This window comes from Salmo salar, chromosome ssa23 (genome assembly GCF_905237065.1).
Source record: "Salmo salar chromosome ssa23, Ssal_v3.1, whole genome shotgun sequence".
Lineage (NCBI taxonomy): Eukaryota > Metazoa > Chordata > Actinopteri > Salmoniformes > Salmonidae > Salmo > Salmo salar.
The window spans coordinates 42557673-42582417 of record NC_059464.1 but is presented as its reverse complement, the minus strand read 5'-3'; the positions used below and the strand labels follow the sequence as shown (position 1 = coordinate 42582417).

The window sequence follows — 24745 nt, the reverse complement described above, 5'->3', positions numbered from 1 at the left end:
TTGAAATCGGACAACGTGGTTAGATTAAGGAGATGTTTATCTTTCAAAGGGTGTAAGATAGTTGTATGTTTGAAAAATTTGAATTTTGACATTTATTTGGTTTCAAATTTGCCGCTCTTGAAATGCACCTGCTGTTGATAGGGTGCACCACGGGTGGCACGCTAGCGTCCCACATAGCCCCAAGAAGTTAAAACCCTTTCATTCTTTACCCATCCTATTAAATTAGTAGGTTTAGCATGAACTCAGTTTTCATTGGGTCAAATTGAAAGATCTCTCAAGAGTTGAACAAGAGATTTGCCAGTTAATTCAGAAATAAAAGGATGTTTTTGAAAGGCTATTAATTAGCTTTAAACACACGAGTTATGCTAATCAAAAAGTAAACTGGAATGGTGGAGGAATGGGTTTGAATGAACAAAAAGAGCATGTGATGATATGTACACACAGCCACACAAGGCGATATATTCCACATACATATACACATCCTGTTGGAAAATGGTGGGTCAGAGAGACGTGTATTAACAGGTGAAAATCAGTGTCAAGGCAGAACACGGATGGTGTTAAGAGTGAGGTTCCAAACCAAACCGATGGTGAAGACAGGAAGTCTTGTGAAGTAGAAAACTCAAGAGAAATTGAGATTCTGGCATAATGACGTCATTATGCAGCCAATATCAAAACCAAAATATAGTTGTTTCCCCCAAAAAACATGCAAGATGAAGGGAAACTGAGTGGCGAGGTATACTTAAAATCAATAAAGGCAGACATACCATTAGTTGGATGCCTGGCAAACGACACAGAAAATCTCTTTACTGCCGGCATAGAGAAGAGCTCTGAGGAAATAAGAAGGGTAATGGTGTTACTGGGATCCATAGGTTAACACGCTTGTACCTAGTATCTGTGGGCATATGTACGCATGTGTGTGTGTGTGTGTGTGTGTGTGTGCATACATACATACGTGTGTGTTTTCCTGACCCCATGTGTGTCTTCGAACTCTATGAAGTAGAGCCCCTCTCTAATGCTGTGTGCACTGTGCATGTCTGTGTCTCTCTGTCGGTGGTGAGCCATACGCAGCATAGGAAGAGTGAACAGAGGAATGACAGAGAATGTGCAGGGGAAAGGGAGATACCTAGTCAGTTGTACAACTGAATGCATTCAACTGAAACGTGTCTTCCTCGGATGAGTGAATGAACAACTCAGCTGTGATTGTTCTGAATTCAGACAGAGGATTGCCATTATTATTTTGATTTATTTAACCTTTAACAAGGCAAGTCAGTTAAGAACAAATTCTTATTTACAATGACGGCCTACCCCGGGCCAAACCTGGACGACGCTGGGCCAAATTGTGCGCCGCACTATGAGACTCCCAATCACAGCCGGATGTGATACAGCCTGGATTCGAACCAGGGACTGTAGTGACGGCTCTTGCACTGAGATAGCAGTGCCTTAGACCGCTGCGCCACATTAGGCACTGGTGAAGTGGGCTTTTGAAGAAGTTACCTAAAATGTCCTTTAGCTCATCTTAAATCTTTCTGGAACACTGACTGACTGTTCAGCCTATTGCCATGCCAAAATGATCTGAAACGTACGATGAAGGCAAGTGACATTTGAACATCCTGTTATATTGAACATGTGTTATATTAAAATACTGTAATCATCTGGTTTATGGAAGGTGTATCTGTAAACACAATCATTATTGCTTATTCATCTTTGTAACCTACCAGTGCATTACGAGAAAAAGACGTTTGCAAAAACACACACTTTAAAACACCGGACACAACCCCCCCCATACACACACACACACACACACACACACACACACATACACACACACGTCATAGAAAAACATTGGCGTTATTTCAAAACCCCACACTTGTCACACTCTGTAGTCTCATACAAGCAAACAATGACGTAACATCTCAAAGCATAATATTAAAGCAACCGTTTCATAAAGTGTGACATCACCTGCACAGTGGAAACAGTCCAGTGCCACCCAGTGGACAACATGGGGAACTTCAGTTCAACCCACAGTGGAAACAGTCCAGTGCCACCCAGTGGACAACATGGGGAACTTCAGTTCAACACACAGTGGAAACAGTCCAGTGCCACCCAGTGGACAACATGGGGAACTTCAGTTCAACCCACAGTGGAAACAGTCCAGTGCCACCCAGTGGACAACATGGGGAACTTCAGTTCAACCCACAGTGGAAACAGTCCAGTGCCACCCAGTGGACAACATGGGGAACTTCAGTTCAACCCACAGTGGAAACAGTCCAGTGCCACCCAGTGGACAACATGGGGAACTTCAGTTCAACCCACAGTGGAAACAGTCCAGTGCCACCCAGTGGACAACATGGGGAACTTCAGTTCAACCCACAGTGGGACAACCTCTCCACATGCATAAGGCAGGTCATACAGTATTGTCCTTTATACCAGTGTTTTAACAAACACGGTTTTAACAAATCATGCTCAACATACACTGTATGGACAAACAATTCTTAGCATATAATCACGAATGTGGTCACTGTCATGCTGTTGGGGGGGGGATTCACTCAAGCAGAGGATTGCTCTAAAGCAGGCCTGTAGATAATGGACCTAAATTCATAGACAGTTTCCTGACTGTGCCCGGCGTGCTAATAATTACCCAAAATAAAAGCTAGGAGAGTCAGGGAGCCTAGAAAATACCCCCACATTTCTTTGGCATATTTTGACGGCAAGGTAACAACCAATTTTCAGTGTGGTCCTCCTGAAACTGACTGAAGACTGCTCTTCGATGACTTGTCTGTTCAAAAAAATAACCTCTTGTTCACTAAGGTTGGAAGGGGCGGCTCAAAGGAAACAGGATGTAAACATCAGCTCGGGACGCCATTTCAAATCTTGAAGGTAGTCTTACACTATAGTAGGGCCCCTTCAACAAAGAAGAGATGGGAGATAGAGATCGATAAAGGAGAGAGGCGTACCATCTCGAAAAGGCAAACCGGGGGGGCGGGGGGGATTTGCGGTAGTGGGTGCAGACATAGTCCCACAGGTTGGGGGCGCTAGAGGACACCCCCAGGACAGAGGCACTGAAGAGGCCCGAGCACAGGGACCCTGTTGTGGAAGATCCGCGGGGTGGGAAAGAAGAGCGGGATGGGGGTAGGGAGGAAGTGGTTAGTCCTCATTGCATAGCATGCAGTTCTTAGTAAGAGCAGATCACTGTTGCCAAGGGAGCTGTGTGTATGTGTGTGTGTGAGAAACTCCTAACACCTGCACCTCTTCCCTGATCAGAGAGGTGGTGAAGCACCTCTAAGGCCTTCTGGGAAAGGTGATATAGGAATTTATATGATTTATAATGACTAAAGTATTCCACCCGAAAGGTATGATGAATTAGAATTATAAGACTGTAATTCTCTAATGTGTGTGCATAGGACAAGTTAAGACTTTACTATTTAGCAATGTAAGTGAGACATTTAAGGAAAAGAGAAACTGTCGACAGACAACTTGTGACCACTGTGAAACTGATAACAGGAAGAAGGTCTCCCCACCCAGGAAGGGGAGAAACCGTTGGGCTTGCAGTAGATTATGAAACATATTGAAGCAATGTATTTGTTGGAAAATTCTTGTGAATAGCATTGACAGTGTTAGAGAAGTGGAGGGGCGTTTATAAGGGGTACGACCAAATGTGAGGTATAAAAGACTATGTGCATAGTATGATTTTCAGAATGTTCTCTGAATACATTTGACCTATTGCAGACTGGGACTTTGTCTAATTCTTCATTAACCGGGGATTTACAACCCCTGGAAATTATTCAAAGTTTAAGTGATAGTCGAGTTCACAACATTGGGATGAAAATTCTCGTGACAAAAGGTGACTGACATCAACATCTGGTGGGATCATGGACTCATAGGACGTCATGGATTTAAGAAATAAGGTATATTTCTAGTATGAACACATTTGGGACACAGCCTTAGATACACAGTCTGGGCTACTCTGGCCTACACAGTCTGGGCTACTCTGGCCTACACAGTCTGGGCTACTCTGGCCTACACAGTCTGGGCTACTCTGGCCTACACAGTCTGGGCTACTCTGGCCTACACAGTCTGGGCTACTCTGGCCTACACAGTCTAGGCTACTCTGGCCTACACAGTCTAGGCTACTCTGGCCTACACAGTCTAGGCTACTCTGGCCTACACAGTCTAGGCTACTCTGGCCTACACAGTCTAGGCTACTCTGGCCTACACAGTCTAGGCTACTCTGGCCTACACAGTCTAGGCTACTCTGGCCTACACAGTCTGGGCTACTCTGGCCTACACAGTCTGGGCTACTCTGGCCTACACAGTCTGGGCTACTCTGGCCTACACAGTCTGGGCTACTCTGGCCTACACAGTCTGGGCTACTCTGGCCTACACAGTCTGGGCTACTCTGGCCTACACAGTCTAGGCTACTCTGGCCTACACAGTCTAGGCTACTCTGGCCTACACAGTCTGGGCTACTCTGGCCTACACAGTCTGGGCTACTCTGGCCTACACAGTCTGGGCTACTAAGACCTCTGATCTACACGAGAGAGAGAGAGAGAGAGAGCGAGAGAGAACACGAGAGAGAGAGAGAGAGAGAGAGAGAGAGAGACGAGAGAGAACACGAGAGAGAGAGAACACAAGAGAGAGAACGCGAGAGCGAGAGAGAGAACACGAGAACGAGAGAGAGAACACGAGAACGAGATGAGAGATGAGAGAGAGAGATGAGAGATGAGAGAGAACACGAGAGAGAACACGAGAGAGAGAGAACACGAGAGAGAGAGAGAGAGAACACGAGAGAGAGAGATGAGAGAGAACACGAGAACGAGAGAGAGAACACGAGAACGAGATGAGAGATGAGAGAGAGAGATGAGAGAGAGAGATGAGAGAGAACACGAGAGAGAGAGAACACGAGAGAGAGAGATGAGAGAGAACACGAGAGAGAGAACACGAGAGAGAGAACACGAGAGAGAGAACACGAGAGAGAGAACACGAGAGAGAGACGAGAGAGAACACGAGAGAGAGAACGAGAGAGAGAGAGAGAGAGAGAGAGAGAGAGAACACGAGAGAGAGAGATGAGAGAGAACACGAGAGAGAGAGATGAGAGAGAACACGAGAGAGAGAACACGAGAGAGAGAGATGAGAGAGAACACGAGAGAGAACACGAGAGAGAGAGAACACGAGAGAGAGAGATGAGAGAGAACACGAGAGAGAGAGAACACGAGAGAGAGAGAACACGAGAGAGAGATGAGAGAGAACGAGAGAGAACACGAGAGAGAGAGAACACGAGAGAGAACACGAGAGAGAACACGAGAGAGAGAGAGATGAGAGAGAGAACACGAGAGAGAGAGATGAGAGAGAACGAGAGAGAGAACATGAGAGAGAGAGAGAGACATGAGAGAGAGAGAGAGAGAACACGAGAGAGAACACGAGAGAGAACACGAGAGAGAACACGAGAGAGAACACGAGAGAGAACACGAGAGAGAACACGAGAGAGAGAGAGATGAGAGCGAACACGAGAGAGAGAGATGAGAGAGAACACGAGAGAGAGATGAGAGAGAGAGATGAGAGAGAACATGAGAGAGAGAACACGAGAGAGAGAGAGATGAGAGAGAACACGAGAGAGAGAGATGAGAGATGAGAGAGAGCCAACAGATAGTGAGGTAGTGCTGATGTCAGGGGGCAGAAATATGACAGTGGCAGCAGTGGTTGGACAGGGGGACAGAAACCAGATACCCACCTAGACCAGTCTGTTTAATCTCGGGGGACTGGCGCGAGCATGAGGGGAAGAGGCGGTAAGAGGCGCCCTTGGAGGAGGTGGGTATGGTCTCGGCGAGGACCTGGTTGGGGACAGGGACACATGGTCAGTGAGACAGACAGCGACAGACAAACAGCTGACTGTCAGACAGGTAGTTACATAACCAGGCAGACATACAATCTGGATTCATTTGTAAAAACACAAACATGACTTGACTAATCATCACCAATAAGGACATAGTACACAGACCACATAGTCTACTGAGCCCGAGATTAATAAATCAGTGGTGTAAAGTACTTAAGTAAAAATAATTTAAACTAGTTATGGGTATCTGTACTTTACTATTTATATTTTTGACAAGTTTGACTTTACTACATTCCTAAAGAAAACACTGTACTTTTTACCATACATTTTCCCTGACACCCAAAAGTACTCGTTACATTTTAATGCTTAGCAGGACAGGAAAATGTTCCAATTCACGCACTAACTCAAGAGAACATCCCTGGTCATCCCTACTGCCTCTGACTCACTAAACACAAATGCTTCATTTGTAAATGATGTCTGAGTGTTGGAGTTTGTGCCTGGCTATCTGTAAAAATAAAAGTAAACTTGAAAATGTCTGGTTTGCTTAATATAAAGGAATTTGAAATGAATTATATACTTTTACTTTTGATACTTAAGTATATTTCAGCAATTACATTTACTTTTGATACTTAAAGGAAAAATCCATTCAAAACCAGTCATTCCTGTAATTTACAGTGTTAAATAACACTAATATTTGACAACAGTGTTTTTGTGAACAAATGCTTAATTTTGGCTTTCTAAAAAGGTTGGTAGCAACATGGATCGTTGTGTAAATCTGTTGCATCTCAAGTCGACTACAAAATCCACAATGCAAGGCTCTCTCTATGGGCTCAAGAAAACGTAGCAATATACATTAATACAAAGACAATATCAGCATGTGAAGTAGCTAGTTAGTGCAGTTTGTTTAGGCGATTACAGCTATCATATAGGAGTCTACAATCTCACCATGTTCAACCTGCAGATGGTTCAACCTGCAGAACATTCACAACAGCAGATATACTTTTGAGGAGATGGGAAACGTTGCCCATGCTAGGCCAATGGACCGCGCGGTGCATTCTGGGCGATTCTGGGACAAGGAGCGCTCTCCTTCAAGGAGGGAATGGGAGTCTATTGGGCGCTAGCTCAAAAACCCAACATTAGCACACATTTCGTCAACAAGAAGTACAACATTACAAATCTTTTCAGAGATGTGAAATAATTAACTTGCCATCTGTAGCAGTGGCGTAGCCACGGGTAGCCCTGCCCAGTTTGATCTCAGGCCTACCCAGAAAATGGCCCAGAAATTATTTAATATAAAAAGTTTGATTTTATTACATTTTTAAAAAGAAATGCATGCGAGATTGATTTCCTATTGGTCATTTTAATATAATGTAGTAAAGAAATAGTCCGCGACAATCAAGTTGGCGCCAACTGTTGGTTACATTTAAGAAAACAATAATACGGTGGTTTACCTGAACAACCTGGCAACGTCACGTGGCTAACTTTGAAGCACATAAGCTAGCAAGCTCTATCACGCTAGTTCACTGGAATTGAGTAATTTAGTAGTTCTAGCAACGGCAAACCAAAATGTCGATCGCTAGGTCCACCAACAGATTTGTCTGCCGTTGATGAACCAGCCTGTCAACCAAAGCTAGCAAAGTTCCCTTCAAGTATGATAAATGGCAAATCACGCCGCTTCTCTTCAAGGTGGTATGACCAGTTCGTGTGGCTTGAGTATAGTAAAGCAAAAGATGCAATTTATTGTAAGTTTTGTAGGCACTTTCCTGGGGCAAATATCAAATTCAGATTTATACGAGATGGATTTAAAAACTGGAAACTCACAAGAAATGCTTGCTGCAAACACGAGAATAGCAAATTACATGCTAGTGCCCATGCAAAATGTGAATCCTACAAGGCAACCCATGGGCCTAGAAGTCGTGGGACTGTGTTGAACCAAATACATGGGGATGCAAACATGGATTTCATAGAAAGAAACCATGCACATGTTAAAGTGGTCATAGATATTGTTCTAATGTGTGAAAAGCAGGATATTCCACTCAGAGGTCATAGAGAAACCGAAGAGGCAATCAACAAAAAGTAACTTTCTAGAAATCTTCAATTTCATCTCAAAGTATGACTCAGAAATACAAAAAACAGGCTCAATGAGCTACCTCACAATGCCACGCTTATGAGCCCCAAACTTCAGAACGAGTTGCTGGACTGTGCAGCTTCATTGTTACTGTGGAGGATAAACGATCAAGTTCATTCTGCGCCTTCCACGTATTTTGCCAAAGTAGCAGATGAATATAAAGATCAATCTAAACAAGAACTTACTGCTGTGTGCATCTGATACATTCATGCTGGAATGATTAAAGAAAAGAGCTGTTGGGTTTATGGAAACCGCTGATTTGTCTGAACAAGGAATTTCTGGGAAAATACTTGGAAGTGTTGCAACCCCTGGAGTTGGATCCCACTCTGTGTGGGTTTTTGTTTCGATGGTGCTTCAGTCATGTCAGTGTAACAATTTTTCTTCCGTCCCTCTCCTCGCTCCTACCTGGGCTCGAACCAGGGACCCTCTGCACACATCAACAACAGCCACCCTCAAAGCATCGTTACCCATCGTTCCACAAAAGCCGCGGCCCTTGCAGAGCAAGGGGAACAACTACTTCAAGGTCTCAGAGCTAGTGCCGTCACCGATTGAAACGCTATTAGTGCGCACCCCGCTAAATAGCTAGCCATTTCACATCGGTTACATCAGGGAACAGAGGGGTGCCTGTCCTACTAAAGAAAACATTTAAGCAAGCAGTATATGTGCATTGCAACTCCCACCGTCTGATTTTGGTTCTGTGCACCGCGGCAAAAGTGTCGGGACCTTTTCTTTACACTGTAATAAATCAGCTGCACACATTTATGAGTGGATCCCACAGACATGCTGGATTCATAGAAGTACAGAAAGAGTTGCATCCCCATTAGACTCATGTACCGAGCTAGAAAGATCCACGGCGGAGTTCAAAACCAGGGTCTGTGAGTAAAGTGCTGTTATTGCTAGATGTCATTTTTAGAGGTTCTTGCAGAGTTTTCAGAGGCTTGTGGACAAACCAAATTAGAAGCCGATTATGATCTTACAACAAATCCAGAACAAGATGTTTTTATTCCTGTTAGTCAATTTTAGTAAATTGTTTGACACTAGTGATTTTGCAACGAAGGTATTACAAAGCTCTACATTATCTGTTACGGACTGTATTGGTTTAATTGAAATCCTCAAAAGCAGATTTTCTACGTTCAGAGATAACTCAGGGGGAGACTTTGATAATGTTCTCAAGCTAACTGAAGAGATGATGATTAAGCATGATATTAGTACTTGGGATGCGAGTGCATCACGGCAGTGAAAACTGCCTGTAAAATTGGCAGACAGTGTTGTCACAACTTCATTAGGGAAAACATCCAGCATCAAGAGTGACAGTGACCTGAGGCAACGTTGGAACAGTATTCTAGACAGACAGATTACTGAGTTGAACTCAAGATTTCAAGAAGACACATATGGGATCATGCAAGCGGCAGCCTCCTTTTCCAAAGAATCCCAAACCTGCGGCCTTAAAGAGCAGCTGAAGACCACATGCGATCATTATGCAATATCAATTGAGGATGCTGAATTCACTGTTTTTATTCAGCAGTTGAGTCGCAAAATGAACATGGGAAAGTGTGACTTTTCCTCCATAATGAGTATACTTGACAGCTGCCCTGATGATATTTTCCCTAATATAAACTCTCTGTTAAGGATCATTGTCACACTTCCAATGACATCATGCAGTGTGGAGAGACTTTTCTCAACAACAACTAGGATATAAAAAAATCGTCTTCGCACATCAATGACAAGCGCCCGGCTGAACCACTTCAGGTTGCTGTCTTTTGAGCGTGAACTGACAGATACACTGGATTATGATGAAATCATCACCAGATTCAACTCAAAGCCTCGCCGTCTGCTCCTTGTGATGTAGGTCACGACTTATTGATACGTCTACTAAAGGTACTTTTTATAGTCCTACTGTCCGCCGGGGTAACATCAAATATAGGCTTGTTTCCCATCGAGATTAAAGGGCGCCTGAAGACCAGTTTTATGTTGTTGGCAACTGGTCTAAAGTTACTGTCTTATTTTAATATGCTGGGATAGGTCATTATTTGTATATGTAACGAGGTTGCTCCGAGTACTACGCACTAGAATAAAACTATTGTTTTACGAAATAATATATGGTGTGCGTCGCAAAATAAATTAAATAAGTAGAACAAAAATGCCTATCCAAATTTTTCTTGGCCTGTCCCCCCCAAAAAATCTGGCTACTCCCCTGATCTGTAGTATCAGACAGCTTTGGATTCGTGACATTACGTAGTTTGAGGAAAAGAGGCACGTTTCTTGACATATACACTGACTTTGAGAATGGATTGCGTTATTATTAGCTTAGCATGACAACGTGAACGCGATTGGTCGACAGTTTGCTGGGTGGGGGCGTTTTATGTTCCTTTATTCATTGGATTCCTATCTTCTTTGGATAATATCTCTGGCAACGGTACCATGCAATGCACCCTGGTCTAAAGAGGCAGACAAGTAGGAGACATGTGTTAGACCCTCGGTTAAATTACACATTTCTCCAGGTAGGAAAATGGCAAAAATATGATCAACGGCTCATCCTACCGAGTTATGACATCGGACAGAATTGAAATATGACATGTGTGATAGACGTTTTCACAAGCTAAAAAAATGTTATATTCCAATGAACTTCCAGTGTAGTGACAGAGACTTTACCACTGTGCTACGTCATACCGGATGGATTTTTTCCTGCTTAAACGCCAATAACTCAGATACACATGAAAACCGTGAAATGACCCAGGGGATCGATAGAACATCACTCAGAGATGCACAAAAACAATATAACATTCAAAATGGGTGAACCTTTCCTTTAAGTACATTTAAAACCAAATACTTTTAGACTTTTACTCAAGTAATATTTTACTGGGTTACTTTTACTTGTCATTTTGTATTAAGGTATCTTTATTTTTTAATCAAGTATGACAAATTGGGTACTTTTCCCACCACTGTGAATTATCATCACTAATAGGGACATAGTACAAAGACTACGTAATCTGAGATGACTTGCAAAGCGCACACAGATACCTGAATGTTGTTCATCAGGCTACACAACAGAAAACGTTTAAAAATGTTTCGCAGCGAAAATCAGATGTTTGGTCCAGGTAAGTCGCTCTCTGTTTCAAATGATTTTTTCCATTCTATTATTTGGTACCTATGAACATCCGTCTTAGAAAAAGACAGGTCTATCCTAAAGACTCAATATCTGAACAGATTAGCGCTATGCCTGTGATTCAGAAGTGGACTGTACTGAATGTGGGAGAGGGCTAGAGTTATGCTAGGGTCATGCTAGGATCATGCTAGGGTCATGCTAGGGTTAGAGAGGACGCACAGTAATGGACGTGACCCTGGTCAGCTACCTCCATGGAGCCAGTCTTGCGGTTTCGGATCATGGGGGATCTTTTGATGCCGATTGGCTCAGAGAGCGACAGGGCCCGGTCAGTCTCATCCTGTGATAGGTCCTCCAGACTGCCTTGGTTGGTCTGCTTCTCCTGGTTCTGGATTGGATCAAAGAGACCGTTAATGGGGGTTGGGGACACACACCACACACACACACGGACACCACACACACCTCAGCGGAGGCTGGGCGGAAGCCAAAGCCCAGAGGGACGTTCTCCTCGTCCTCACAGCCCTTCACCCCGGGACTGAAGTGGAGCTCCACGTGGAAACGCTCCTCTGAGCCAGGGTCCTGATCAACACATACACAGAAACACAAACAATGATGTTAAACTACACAGACAGACAGACAGAGACCTAACTGAACTTGTTGTTATCCTCATACAGCATGATGACTATCTGAATGTAGGGACAGAGACCTAACTGACCTTGTTGTTATCCTCATACAGCATGATGACTATCTGAATGTAGGGACAGAGACCTAACTGAACTTGTTGTTATCCTCATACAGCATGATGACTATCTGAATGTAGGGACAGAGACCTAACTGACCTTGTTGTTATCCTCATACAGCATGATGACTATCTGAATGTAGGGACAGAGAGACCTAACTGACCTTGTTGTTATCCTCATACAGCATGATGACTATCTGAATGTAGAGACAGAGACCTAACTGACCTTGTTGTTATCCTCATACAGCATGATGACTATCTGAATGTAGGGACAGAGACCTAACTGACCTTGTTGTTATCCTCATACAGCATGATGACTATCTGAATGTAGGGACAGAGACCTAACTGACCTTGTTGTTATCCTCATACAGCATGATGACTATCTGAATGTAGGGACAGAGAGACCTAACTGACCTTGTTGTTATCCTCATACAGCATGATGACTATCTGAATGTAGAGACAGAGAACCTAACTGACCTTGTTGTTATCCTCATACAGCATGATGACTATCTGAATGTAGAGACAGAGACCTAACTGACCTTGTTGTTATCCTCATACAGCATGATGACTATCTGAATGTAGGGACAGAGAGGCCTAACTGACCTTGTTGTTATCCTCATACAGCATGATGACTATCTGAATGTAGGGACAGAGACCTAACTGACCTTGTTGTTATCCTCATACAGCATGATGACTATCTGAATGTAGGGACAGAGAGACCTAACTGACCTTGTTGTTATCCTCATACAGCATGATGACTATCTGAATGTAGGGACAGAGAACCTAACTGACCTTGTTGTTATCCTCATACAGCATGATGACTATCTGAATGTAGGGACAGAGACCTAACTGACCTTGTTGTTATCCTCATACAGCATGATGACTATCTGAATGTAGGGACAGAGAGACCTAACTGACCTTGTTGTTATCCTCATACAGCATGATGACTATCTGAATGTAGGGACAGAGAGACCTAACTGACCTTGTTGTTATCCTCATACAGCATGATGACTATCTGAATGTAGGGACAGAGAGACCTAACTGACCTTGTTGTTATCCTCATACAGCATGATGACTATCTGAATGTAGGGACAGAGAGACCTAACTGACCTTGTTGTTATCCTCATACAGCATGATGACTATCTGAATGTAGGGACAGAGACCTAACTGACCTTGTTGTTATCCTCATACAGCATGATGACTATCTGAATGTAGGGACAGAGAGACCTAACTGACCTTGTTGTTATCCTCATACAGCATGATGACTATCTGAATGTAGGGACAGAGAGACCTAACTGACCTTGTTGTTATCTTCATACAGCATGATGACTATCTGAATGTAGAGACAGAGACCTAACTGACCTTGTTGTTATCCTCATACAGCATGATGACTATCTGAATGTAGGGACAGAGACCTAACTGACCTTGTTGTTATCCTCATACAGCATGATGACTATCTGAATGTAGAGACAGAGAGACCTAACTGACCTTGTTGTTATCCTCATACAGCATGATGACTATCTGAATGTAGGGACAGAGACCTAACTGACCTTGTTGTTATCCTCATACAGCATGATGACTATCTGAATGTAGGGACAGAGACCTAACTGACCTTGTTGTTATCCTCATACAGCATGATGACTATCTGAATGTAGGGACAGAGAGGTCTAACTGACCTTGTTGTTATCCTCATACAGCATGATGACTATCTGAATGTAGGGACAGAGACCTAACTGACCTTGTTGTTATCCTCATACAGCATGATGACTATCTGAATGTAGGGACAGAGAGACCTAACTGACCTTGTTGTTATCCTCATACAGCATGATGACTATCTGAATGTAGAGACAGAGACCTAACTGACCTTGTTGTTATCCTCATACAGCATGATGACTATCTGAATGTAGGGACAGAGAGACCTAACTGACCTTGTTGTTATCCTCATACAGCATGATGACTATCTGAATGTAGAGACAGAGACCTAACTGACCTTGTTGTTATCCTCATACAGCATGATGACTATCTGAATGTAGGGACAGAGACCTAACTGACCTTGTTGTTATCCTCATACAGCATGATGACTATCTGAATGTAGGGACAGAGAGACCTAACTGACCTTGTTGTTATCCTCATACAGCATGATGACTATCTGAATGTAGGGACAGAGACCTAACTGACCTTGTTGTTATCCTCATACAGCATGATGACTATCTGAATGTAGGGACAGAGACCTAACTGACCTTGTTGTTATCCTCATACAGCATGATGACTATCTGAATGTAGGGACAGAGAGGTCTAACTGACCTTGTTGTTATCCTCATACAGCATGATGACTATCTGAATGTAGAGACAGAGACCTAACTGACCTTGTTGTTATCCTCATACAGCATGATGACTATCTGAATGTAGGGACAGAGAGACCTAACTGACCTTGTTGTTATCCTCATACAGCATGATGACTATCTGAATGTAGGGACAGAGAGACCTAACTGACCTTGTTGTTATCCTCATACAGCATGATGACTATCTGAATGTAGGGACAGAGACCTAACTGACCTTGTTGTTATCCTCATACAGCATGATGACTATCTGAATGTAGGGACAGAGAGACCTAACTGACCTTGTTGTTATCCTCATACAGCATGATGACTATCTGAATGTAGGGACAGAGAGACCTAACTGACCTTGTTGTTATCCTCATACAGCATGATGACTATCTGAATGTAGGGACAGAGACCTAACTGACCTTGTTGTTATCCTCATACAGCATGATGACTATCTGAATGTAGGGACAGAGAGACCTAACTGACCTTGTTGTTATCCTCATACAGCATGATGACTATCTGAATGTAGGGACAGAGACCTAACTGACCTTGTTGTTATCCTCATACAGCATGATGACTATCTGAATGTAGGGACAGAGAGACCTAACTGACCTTGTTGTTATCCTCATACAGCATGATGACTATCTGAATGTAGGGACAGAGAGACCTAACTGACCTTGTTGTTATCTTCATACAGCATGATGACTATCTGAATGTAGAGACAGAGACCTAACTGACCTTGTTGTTATCCTCATACAGCATGATGACTATCTGAATGTAGGGACAGAGACCTAACTGACCTTGTTGTTATCCTCATACAGCATGATGACTATCTGAATGTAGGGACAGAGACCTAACTGACCTTGTTGTTATCCTCATACAGCATGATGACTATCTGAATGTAGAGACAGAGAGACCTAACTGACCTTGTTGTTATCCTCATACAGCATGATGACTATCTGAATGTAGGGACAGAGACCTAACTGACCTTGTTGTTATCCTCATACAGCATGATGACTATCTGAATGTAGGGACAGAGACCTAACTGACCTTGTTGTTATCCTCATACAGCATGATGACTATCTGAATGTAGGGACAGAGACCTAACTGACCTTGTTGTTATCCTCATACAGCATGATGACTATCTGAATGTAGAGACAGAGACCTAACTGACCTTGTTGTTATCCTCATACAGCATGATGACTATCTGAATGTAGGGACAGAGAGACCTAACTGAACTTGTTGTTATCCTCATACAGCATGATGACTATCTGAATGTAGGGACAGAGAGGTCTAACTGACCTTGTTGTTATCCTCATACAGCATGATGACTATCTGGGTCATGTAGTTGAGTTCAGAGACAGCACTGAGGTAATCCATGGCCTGTTTCCACTGCTGGTCCTTCACTTCCTGTCACACAGACAACATAACAACCAGAGATATCTGGATCCTGCTGATTCATTAAGCCTATATGAAACAACTGCAAAACAAACAAAAAAAATTGTATGTGAACCCAAGTCTGCAATATTCACGACCACGTCTAAATCACAATTGGTACTTTCCCAGATCTGTTTGGCACGACAATGATCATAGATCAAGGTGTTGGTAAGATGGCACAAACAGATCTGGGAACAATATACTTACATCCAGTAATCCCCCATAGCGGAAGATGCTGAGCAGTGAGTGGACGTGGCTTTCGCTGGTGAAATAGAGACGGGTCCTGACGTGGCGCCCCGGAGACATGACCCCCCGTGAGTACCTGGAACACCAGAGGGAATGAAAGACAAATGGGTGATCACTCACTGGGGCTCTAGAGAGACACTTCAGGGGAGGGTTAACTGGTCCTGGGACAGTGGCTCAACTCAGTGGTATGCCATCATTGTAACAACAGGGTCTACTAAGAACTGGTCCTGGGACAGTGGCTCAACTCAGTGGTATGCCATCATTGTAACAACAGGGTCTACTAAGAACTGGTCCTGGGACAGTGGCTAACCATCATTGTAACAACAGGGTCTACTAAGAACTGGGCAGTGGTATGTAGGGCTGGGCGATAGAGTCTAAAAATCATATTTCGATTTTCTCACAAACTCATGGCTGATTCACGATACAGTATATATATATTTTTTTTTCTTCACTTTTTCTTAGTAGGGTCTGTTCTGATGTACATTTTGGGAGAGATGAGACATGAAACATATCGTTAAAGGTTAAGTTCTCCTCCATTACAGTAAAATAGAGAGTTGAAAAAAAAAATTGCGAGTTGAAACTAGTGACATTTCCACTCTTTGTTGTTGTGAGTGGCAGGGGCTTGGTGTCCGGAGGGAGGGGCTTGGTGTCCAGGGGGGAGGGGCTTGGTGTCCAGGGGGAGGGGGCTTGGTGTCCAGGGGGAGGGGCTTGGTGTCCAGGGGGGAGGGGCTTGGTGTCTGTGGGCGAGTGGGAAGGTGCACACAGCACAGAAGGTGGAGCTTGGTGTCCAGGGGGAGGGGCTTGGTGTCCAGGGGGGAGGGGCTTGGTGTCTGTGGGCGAGTGGGAAGGTGCACACAGCACAGAAGGTGGAGCTTGGTGTCCAGGGGGGAGGGGCTTCAGGGGGAGGGGCTTGGTGTCCAGGGGGGAGGGGCTTGGTGTCTGTGTGCGACTGGGAAGGTGCACACAGCACAGAAGGTGGAGCTTGGTGTCCGGAGGGAGGGGCTTGGTGTCCAGGGGGAGGGGCTTGGTGTCCAGGGGGGAGGGGCTTGGTGTCCAGGGGGGAGGGGCTTGGTGTCCAGGGGGAGGGGCTTGGTGTCCAGGGGGAGGGGCTTGGTGTCCGGAGGGGAGGGGCTTGGTGTCTGTGGGCGAGTGGGAAGGTGCACACAGCACAGAAGGTGGAGCTTGGTGTCCGGAGGGGAGGGGCTTGGTGTCCAGGGGGGAGGGGCTTGGTGTCTGTGTGCGACTGGGAAGGTGCACACAGCACAGAAGGTGGAGCTTGGTGTCCGGAGGGAGGGGCTTGGTGTCCAGGGGGAGGGGCTTGGTGTCCAGGGGGAGGGGCTTGGTGTCCAGGGGGGAGGGGCTTGGTGTCCAGGGGGGAGGGGCTTGGTGTCTGTGTGCGACTGGGAAGGTCTACAGTACACACAGCACAGTCAGAAGGCACGAAGGAGACGACTCCAAACATAAAAAAATAAATCCCCTGCCCAAAAAAGGGAAAAAAAATGTAAACCTCGATTCCTGCGATACAGGCATTTCGAACATTGCGCTAAAACATTAATTCAGATTCATTTGATATATCGCCCTGCCCCTGTGGTATGTCATCATTATCACAGGGTCAACCAAGAACTGGTCCTAGGACAGAGGCACACTCATAGTGATGTGTACCTACAACAACAACTGATTCTAGATCAGTGGCACTGAGCCTGCAACAGTGGTCACAAGCAGTGGGAGTGTATTAGAGACTGACTCCAGAAACCAGACAAGTGCATCATACAGGTGGCACTGCAACTCACAGTGGGTGCAGCTTATTGACGGCCTCGTCCTCGTGGGTCCTCTGCAGGTCTAGCTGGATCTTCTTCATCAGGGGCAGGCAGTAGGCCTGGGCAATGTCCATCTTCTCTGCCTTATTGATGCCATACTCCTAGAGAGAGACAAACATGCTCAAAAGGTATGTTCAAAAATATAAGCTTCAACTCAAGTTTTTACTTCTGTTGATCATTTTCTGAAAAGACAGAACAGCCATCAGGAGCCGGGTTTACTGTACTTGAAAAGACAAGTTCCTGGAACAGCCATCAGGAGCCGGGTTTACTGTACTTGAAAAGACAAGTTCCTGGAACAGCCATCAGGAGCCGGGTTTACTGTACTTGAAAAGACAAGTTCCTGGAACAGCCATCAGGAGCCGGGTTTACTGTACTTGAAAAGACAAGTTCCTGGAACAGCCATCAGGAGCCGGGTTTACTGTACTTGAAAAGACAAGTTCCTGGAACAGCCATCAGGAGCCGGGTTTACTGTACTTGAAAAGACAAGTTCCTGGAACAGCCATCAGGAGCCGGGTTTACTGTACTTGAAAAGACAAGTTCCTGGAACAGCCATCAGGAGCCGGGTTTACTGTACTTGAAAAGACAAGTTCCTGGAACAGCCATCAGGAGCCGGGTTTACTGTACTTGAAAAGACAAGTTCCTGGAACAGCCATCAGGAGCCGGGTTTACTGTACTTGAAAAGACAAGTTCCTGGAACAGCCATCAGGAGCCGGGTTTACTGTACTTGAAAAGACAAGTTCCTGGAACAGCCATCAGGAGCCAGGTTTACTGTACTTGAAAAGACAAGTTCCTGGAACAGCCATCAGGAGCCGGGTTTACTGTACTTGAAAAGACAAGTTCCTGGAACAGTCATCAGGAGCCAGGGTACTTGAAAGGGTAATAAAGTAAGCTTGGTAGGCATTAAGAATTGAAAAAGGGAATGCCATAATGAGCCAAGAATCATCCTCAGAGACTGAGGGGACGAGAGATGTAAGTAACAAGCTTGTCTAGAATCCCCCCTCCTCCTCCCTCTGTGTGTGTGTGTGTGTGTGTGTGTGTGTGTGTGTGTGTGTGTGTGTGTACGTTTCTCTATCCAACCAGGGGCATAGAAACAATCAGAAGTCATTGTCCTCACCACAGCAGGTCTACACTACAGCTATAGTCCACTATAGTAGGTCTACACCACAGCTATAGTCACCACATAGTAGGTCTACACTACAGCTGTAATCCCCATTTAGTAGGTCTACACTACAGCTGTAATCCCCACATAGTAGGTCTACACTACAGCTGTAATCCCCATTTAGTAGGTCTACACTACAGATGTAATCCCCACTTAGTAGGTCTACACTACAGCTGTAATCCCCACATAGTAGGTCTACACTACAGCTGTAATCCCCATTTAGTAGGTCTACACTACAGCTGTAATCCCCATTTAGTAGGTCTACACTACAGCTCTAATCCCCACTTAGTAGGTCTACACTACAGCTGTAATCCCCATTTAGTAGGTCTACACTACAGCTGTAATCCCCATTTAGTAGGTCTACACTACAGATGTAATCCCCACTTAGTAGGTCTACACTACAGATGTAATCCCCACTTAGTAGGTCTACACTACAGCTGTAATCCCCACATAGTAGGTCTACACTACAGCTGTAATCCCCATTTAGTAGGTCTACACTACAGCTGTAATCCCCATTTAGTAGGTCTACACTACAGCTCTAATCCCCACTTAGTAGGTCTACACTACAGCTGTAATCCCCATTTAGTAGGTCTACACTACAGCTGTAATCCCCACTTAGTAGGTCTACACTACAGCTGTAATCCCCATTTAGTAGGTCTACACTACAGCTGTAATCCCCATTTAGTAGGTCTACACTACAGCTGTAATCCCCATTTAGTAGGTCTACACTACAGCTGTAATCCCCATTTAGTAGGTCTACACTACAGCTGTAATCCCCATTTAGTAGGTCTACACTACAGCTGTAATCCCCATTTAGTAGGTCTACACTACAGCTGTAATCCCCATTTAGTAGGTCTACACTACGCTATAGACCCAGTAGGACTATACGACAGCTATAGTCCCCACTTAAGTAGGTAAACGTGTGTGTGTAATATATATAAATAATGTCTTCCCCTCACCTGAGGTATGACGATGTCGGCCAGGGCACGGGACAGCCTGAACAGCTCCAGTGTGTCCTCTAGGTCCAGCGTGGAGTTGTGCTGCGTGTCGTACTTCACACAGTCGTAGATGTCCGGGATCTTACTGATGTCGTAGCGACCGCTCTTATTCCTGAAGTCCCTTTCCAGCTTGGACCAGCGTTGCAGCATCAGCTCCAGGGTCTCGCTGTGGTACAGCTGCAGGTCTGGGAACAGGACAGGACTTAGCTTACAGGTACAGCTGCAGGCCTGGGAACAGGACAGGACTTAGCTTACAGGTACAGCTGCAGGCCTGGGAACAGGACAGGACTTAGCTTACAGGTACAGCTGCAGGCCTGGGAACAGGACAGGACTTAGCTTACAGGTACAGCTGCAGGTCTGGGAACAGGACAGGACTTAGTTTACAGATACAGACCTGCAGATTTGGGGTCCTCCAGCCTCCTGCGGATCTGGGAGGTGAGGCTCTGGATGAGGGCGTAGACCTGGTCACACGTCCTCACTGGGTTCCCTATGGTCTTCATAGAGCTGACCAGGGAGGGGCTGTCTGTCGGGGCCAGCTGCAACACATGGTAACAGTCCTACTTTATTACAGTGGTACCAATAGTGCAGAACTTAATGGAACGGTGTAATGCCAACGTTGGTATCCATAACAACCAGTGATGAAATGAGAGACTCTTATCTGGAGATTGACAGAGATGTCATGCTCAGTTGATGGCTGTACGGTAAGGAATGACTAGGAAACATTGTTTTTAATCAAGAATACTGAAAGACTTGATGGAATTGTTGATGGAGCCTCCCACCAGTGAAACAGAGTGTTCATTTGGGTGACCATTTCTCTACTTAAACCCTGCAGCTAAAATACATTGACGCAGTTACTGTATTATAATAATGTATATTATAATGCATTGTAAAACTTGTAAATGACATGTCTTAATATCTCAATGATTCTTAGTTGAAAGCCTTATGAGACATTATAAGCTCATTCATGGTTATAACAACATAAGGAATTACACCTGGACGCAGTGAGTAAAGTGTTATTAACCATTTCAAACAGGGCTTTCCTGCCTATGTTTTTTTTTTCAACCCCGATTGGTTGGTTAGTAGTGGTCTAGGTGAATGGGTCTGCCGACTGTACCTTTCGGTAGTCGGCCTCAGTGAAGTCCTGGTCTTTCTGCATGATCTCATGGAGCCGTACCTTCACCCTCTGCTGGCAGTCGGTCAGAGACTCACTGTCGCTGTCCAGCATGCCGTTCATGTTGGCACTCTTCACCATCTGCACCAGGATGGGTGTCAACTCTCCCTCCAGAGCCAACAGCCCCTGCCCACACACACACACACACACACACACAGTTAAGAGATGTTCACACGTACTGTACACAGAAAGGGTTGATATATGCAGGGTTGGAGATATTGACACAGAACACAAATGAAAGAAACAAGGCTAGTGAGCATACTGTACACACGTATACTGAAACATCTACAGACATACGCACCTTGGCAAAAGCGGCAGCGGTCATCTGAACACGGCCTTCGTCTGAGGCGTAGATCTTGAGGTCGTGGCGGTAGGTGCTGTGTAAACGGAGCAGACCACAGCCAGGGAAACCAGCGTAGTCCCCTTCAGAGTCAAACACACAGAGGAAGGAACATCAGCCTTGCAGGACATCACAGAGGTAGGGACATCACAGAGGTAGGACATCAGAGAAGAAGGAACATCACAGAGGAAGGAACATCACAGAGGAAGGAACATCACAGAGGAAGGAACATCAGAAAAGGAAGGAACATCAGGCTTACAGGACATCACAGAGGAAGGTAAAGCGCGAAGAAAGGGTACCCACCTACGCAACGGCACAGACTCTGCAGAAAGTTGATGAGGTAGGTAACATTGGTTATTTGGTGATTCAAAAAGACGTCAACTGGATATTTTTATTTAACTAGACGAGTCAGTTAAGAACAAATTCTTATTTGCAATGATGGCCTACCCCGGCCAACACTGGGCCAATTGTGCGCCGCCCTATGGGACTCCCAATCACGGCCGGATATGATAGAGCCTGGATTCGAACCAGGGACTGTAGTGATGCCTCTTGCACTGAGATGCACTGTTTTAGACCGCTGCGCCACTCGGGATTATGTTCGCCTGAAAAGGAAACAGCCGGTCGCATCTCATACCTGGGATGAAATACGGTTCATGTAATGAGGTTGAAGTCATAAACCACTAAAGACCTGGGAAATTACATGATGAATCCTCCTGCAGGTGGTTTAATAGTCTTCCATAATGAATCCTCCTGCAGGTGGTTTAATAGTCTTCCATAATGAATCCTCCTGCAGGTGGTTTAATAGTCTTCCATAATGAATCCTCCTGCAGGTGGTTTAATAGTCTTCCATAATGAATCCTCCTGCAGGTGGTTTAATAGTCTTCCATAATGAATCCTCCTGCAGGTGGTTTAATAGTCTTCCATAATGAATCCTCCTGCAGGTGGTTTAATAGTCTTCCATAATGAATCCTCCTGCAGGTGGTTTAATAGTCTTCCATAATGAATCCTCCTGCAGGTGGTTTAATAGTCTTCCATAATGAATCCTCCTGCAGGTGGTTTAATAGTCTTCCATAATGAATCCTCCTGCAGGTGGTTTAATAGTCTTCCATAATGAATCCTCCTGCAGGTGGTTTAATAGTCTTCCATATTAGAATCCTCCTGCAGGTGGTTTAATAGTCTTCCATATTAGAATCCTCCTGCAGGTGGTTTAATAGTCTTCCATAATGAATCCTCCTGCAGGTGGTTTAATAGTCTTCCATAATGAATCCTCCTGCAGATGGTTTAATAGTCTTCCATAATGAATCCTCCTGCAGGTGGTTTAATAGTCTTCCATGATGAATCCTCCTGCAGGTGGTTTAATAGTCTTCCATATTAGAATCCTCCTGCAGGTGGTTTAATAGTCTACCATAATGAATCCTCCTGCAGGTGGTTTAATAGTGTTCCATGATGAATCCTCCTGCAGGTGGTTTAATAGTCTTCCATGATGAATCCTCCTGCAGGTGGTTTAATAGTCTTCCATAATGAATCCTCCAGCAGGTGGTTTAATAGTCTTCCATAATGAATCCTCCAGCAGGTGGTTTAATAGTCTTCCATATTAGAATCCTCCTGCAGGTGGTTTAATAGTCTTCCATAATGAATCCTCCTGCAGGTGGTTTAATAGTCTTCCATAATGAATCCTCCAGCAGGTGGTTTAATAGTCTTCCATAATGAATCCTCCTGCAGGTGGTTTAATAGTCTTCCATAATGAATCCTCCTGCAGGTGGTTTAATAGTCTTCCATAATGAATCCTCCCGAGTGGCGCAGCGGTCTAAGGCACTGCCTCTCAGTGCTAGAGGCATCGCTACAGACACCCTGGTTTGAATCCAGGCTGTGTCACAACCGGCTGTGACTGGGAGTCCCATAGGGCGGCGAACAACTGGCCCAATTTGTTCTCAACTGACTTGCCTAGTTAAATAAAGGTTCAATAAAAAATGTAAATACTTTTTTTTTTAAAATAAGCCTGCAATGAGTTTCATAGTCTTCCATGCGCATCTTCAACTATTTCTCCCTCAAACATTTGTGTACGCCCACGCAACAAAATTGCACAACTTTTGTTATGAATTGAGTTGGACTAATGATCATCTTGGCAATATAGAGCATCTTCTAAAAATGTCCATATGATTAAGGAAGAGAAAAAAAGCAGCAGGCAGATGGTTCAGAAAGCTTGAGGGTCTGTCTCTTCCACTGAACCTAGAACAAGCCCTTGAATGACACCCTGTATGGTACAGAGCAGTTCCACTGAACCTAGAACAAGCCCTTGAATGACACCCTGTATGGTACAGAGCAGTTCCACTGAACCTAGAACAAGCCCTTGAATGACACCCTGTATGTTACAGAGCAGTTCCACTGAACCTAGAACAAGCCCTTGAATGACACCCTGTATGTTACAGAGCAGTTCCACTGAACCTAGAACAAGCCCTTGAATGACACCCTGTATGTTACAGAGCAGTTCCACTGAACCTAGAACAAGCCCTTTAATGACACCCTGTATGGTACAGAGCAGTTGCAACGTGACGTCATGGTTGAGTGACTTTGGTGGTGGTGGTGGTGGTGGTGGTGGTGGAAAAATCACAGAGTGTAAAATGTCAAACACAAAGAAAAGGTGTCCACTAAGAGGACTGAGAGCACCTCAAGTACATGTCAACACAAGACAACGTTTGTCTTTGTTTGAGATTGGATTTCCCTTCAGTAATAAGAAAGGCAGAAGTGACGCTGGAACGAATCCCAACTTTAGAGCTGCACGCATAATTTAAGCTCATAGAAAAATCTCCCATTAACCTCAACGCATGATTTACTAAAAACTGAGTTAAACTCATGGATCTCACGTTATGATTTGGACCAACATGCCCCAAGTTCTCCCTGACCATGTGACCTCATGAAGAGAAACCCAGGGCTCTAGAAAAGTGTTACTGTATGTATGGACAGACAGAATATGAGGGAAGTTTTCTTATAAAACACTTTACAGCGTTATCTACATGTAATTTAACTGACGTTTGTAGCATTAGTTCAACTGAATTCAATTGAGACCAGAGCTGATTTTGATGTCAAATCATTTGGGTTTGACTAAATTGTGTAAAGGTGAGGTGTATAGTGTAGAGGTGGTGTATAGTGTAGAGGTGGTATATCGTGTAGAGGTGAGGAGTGTAGAGGTAGTATATAATGTAGAGGTGGTATATCGTGTAGAGGTGGTATATCGTGTAGAGGTGAGGAGTGTAGAGGTAGTATATAGTGTAGAATTGAGGAGTGTAGAGGTAGTATATAGTGTAGAAGTGAGGAGTGTAGAGGTAGTATATAGTGTAGAGGTGAGGAGTGTAGAGGTAGTATATAGTGTAGAAGTGAGGAGTGTAGAGGTGGTATATCGTGTAGAGGTGGTATATCGTGTAGAGGTGGTATATCGTGTAGAGGTGGTATATC

At 44.5% G+C, this 24745-nt stretch overlaps 1 protein-coding gene across 12 annotated transcripts in view; it reads right to left on the bottom strand.

The window, feature by feature from the left end:
• Positions 1-24745, bottom strand: part of LOC106584645 (inositol hexakisphosphate and diphosphoinositol-pentakisphosphate kinase 2) — a 58809-nt gene that overhangs the window by 11037 nt on the left and 23027 nt on the right. For 5 of the 12 annotated variants that reach the window (XM_045706398.1, XM_045706396.1, XM_045706399.1 and 2 more), the window contains 11 exons: positions 21254-21375; positions 20896-21078; positions 20176-20317; positions 19743-19966; positions 17598-17725; positions 15769-15883; positions 15427-15534; positions 11524-11640; positions 11312-11449; positions 5729-5828; positions 765-827 (listed from right to left, as the gene is read on the bottom strand). In XM_045706398.1, coding sequence (XP_045562354.1) covers positions 765-827; positions 5729-5828; positions 11312-11449; positions 11524-11640; positions 15427-15534; positions 15769-15883; positions 17598-17725; positions 19743-19966; positions 20176-20317; positions 20896-21078; positions 21254-21375 — 1440 coding nt within the window. The other 7 variants (XM_045706402.1, XM_045706401.1, XM_045706403.1 and 4 more) reach the window with 5 other exon arrangements.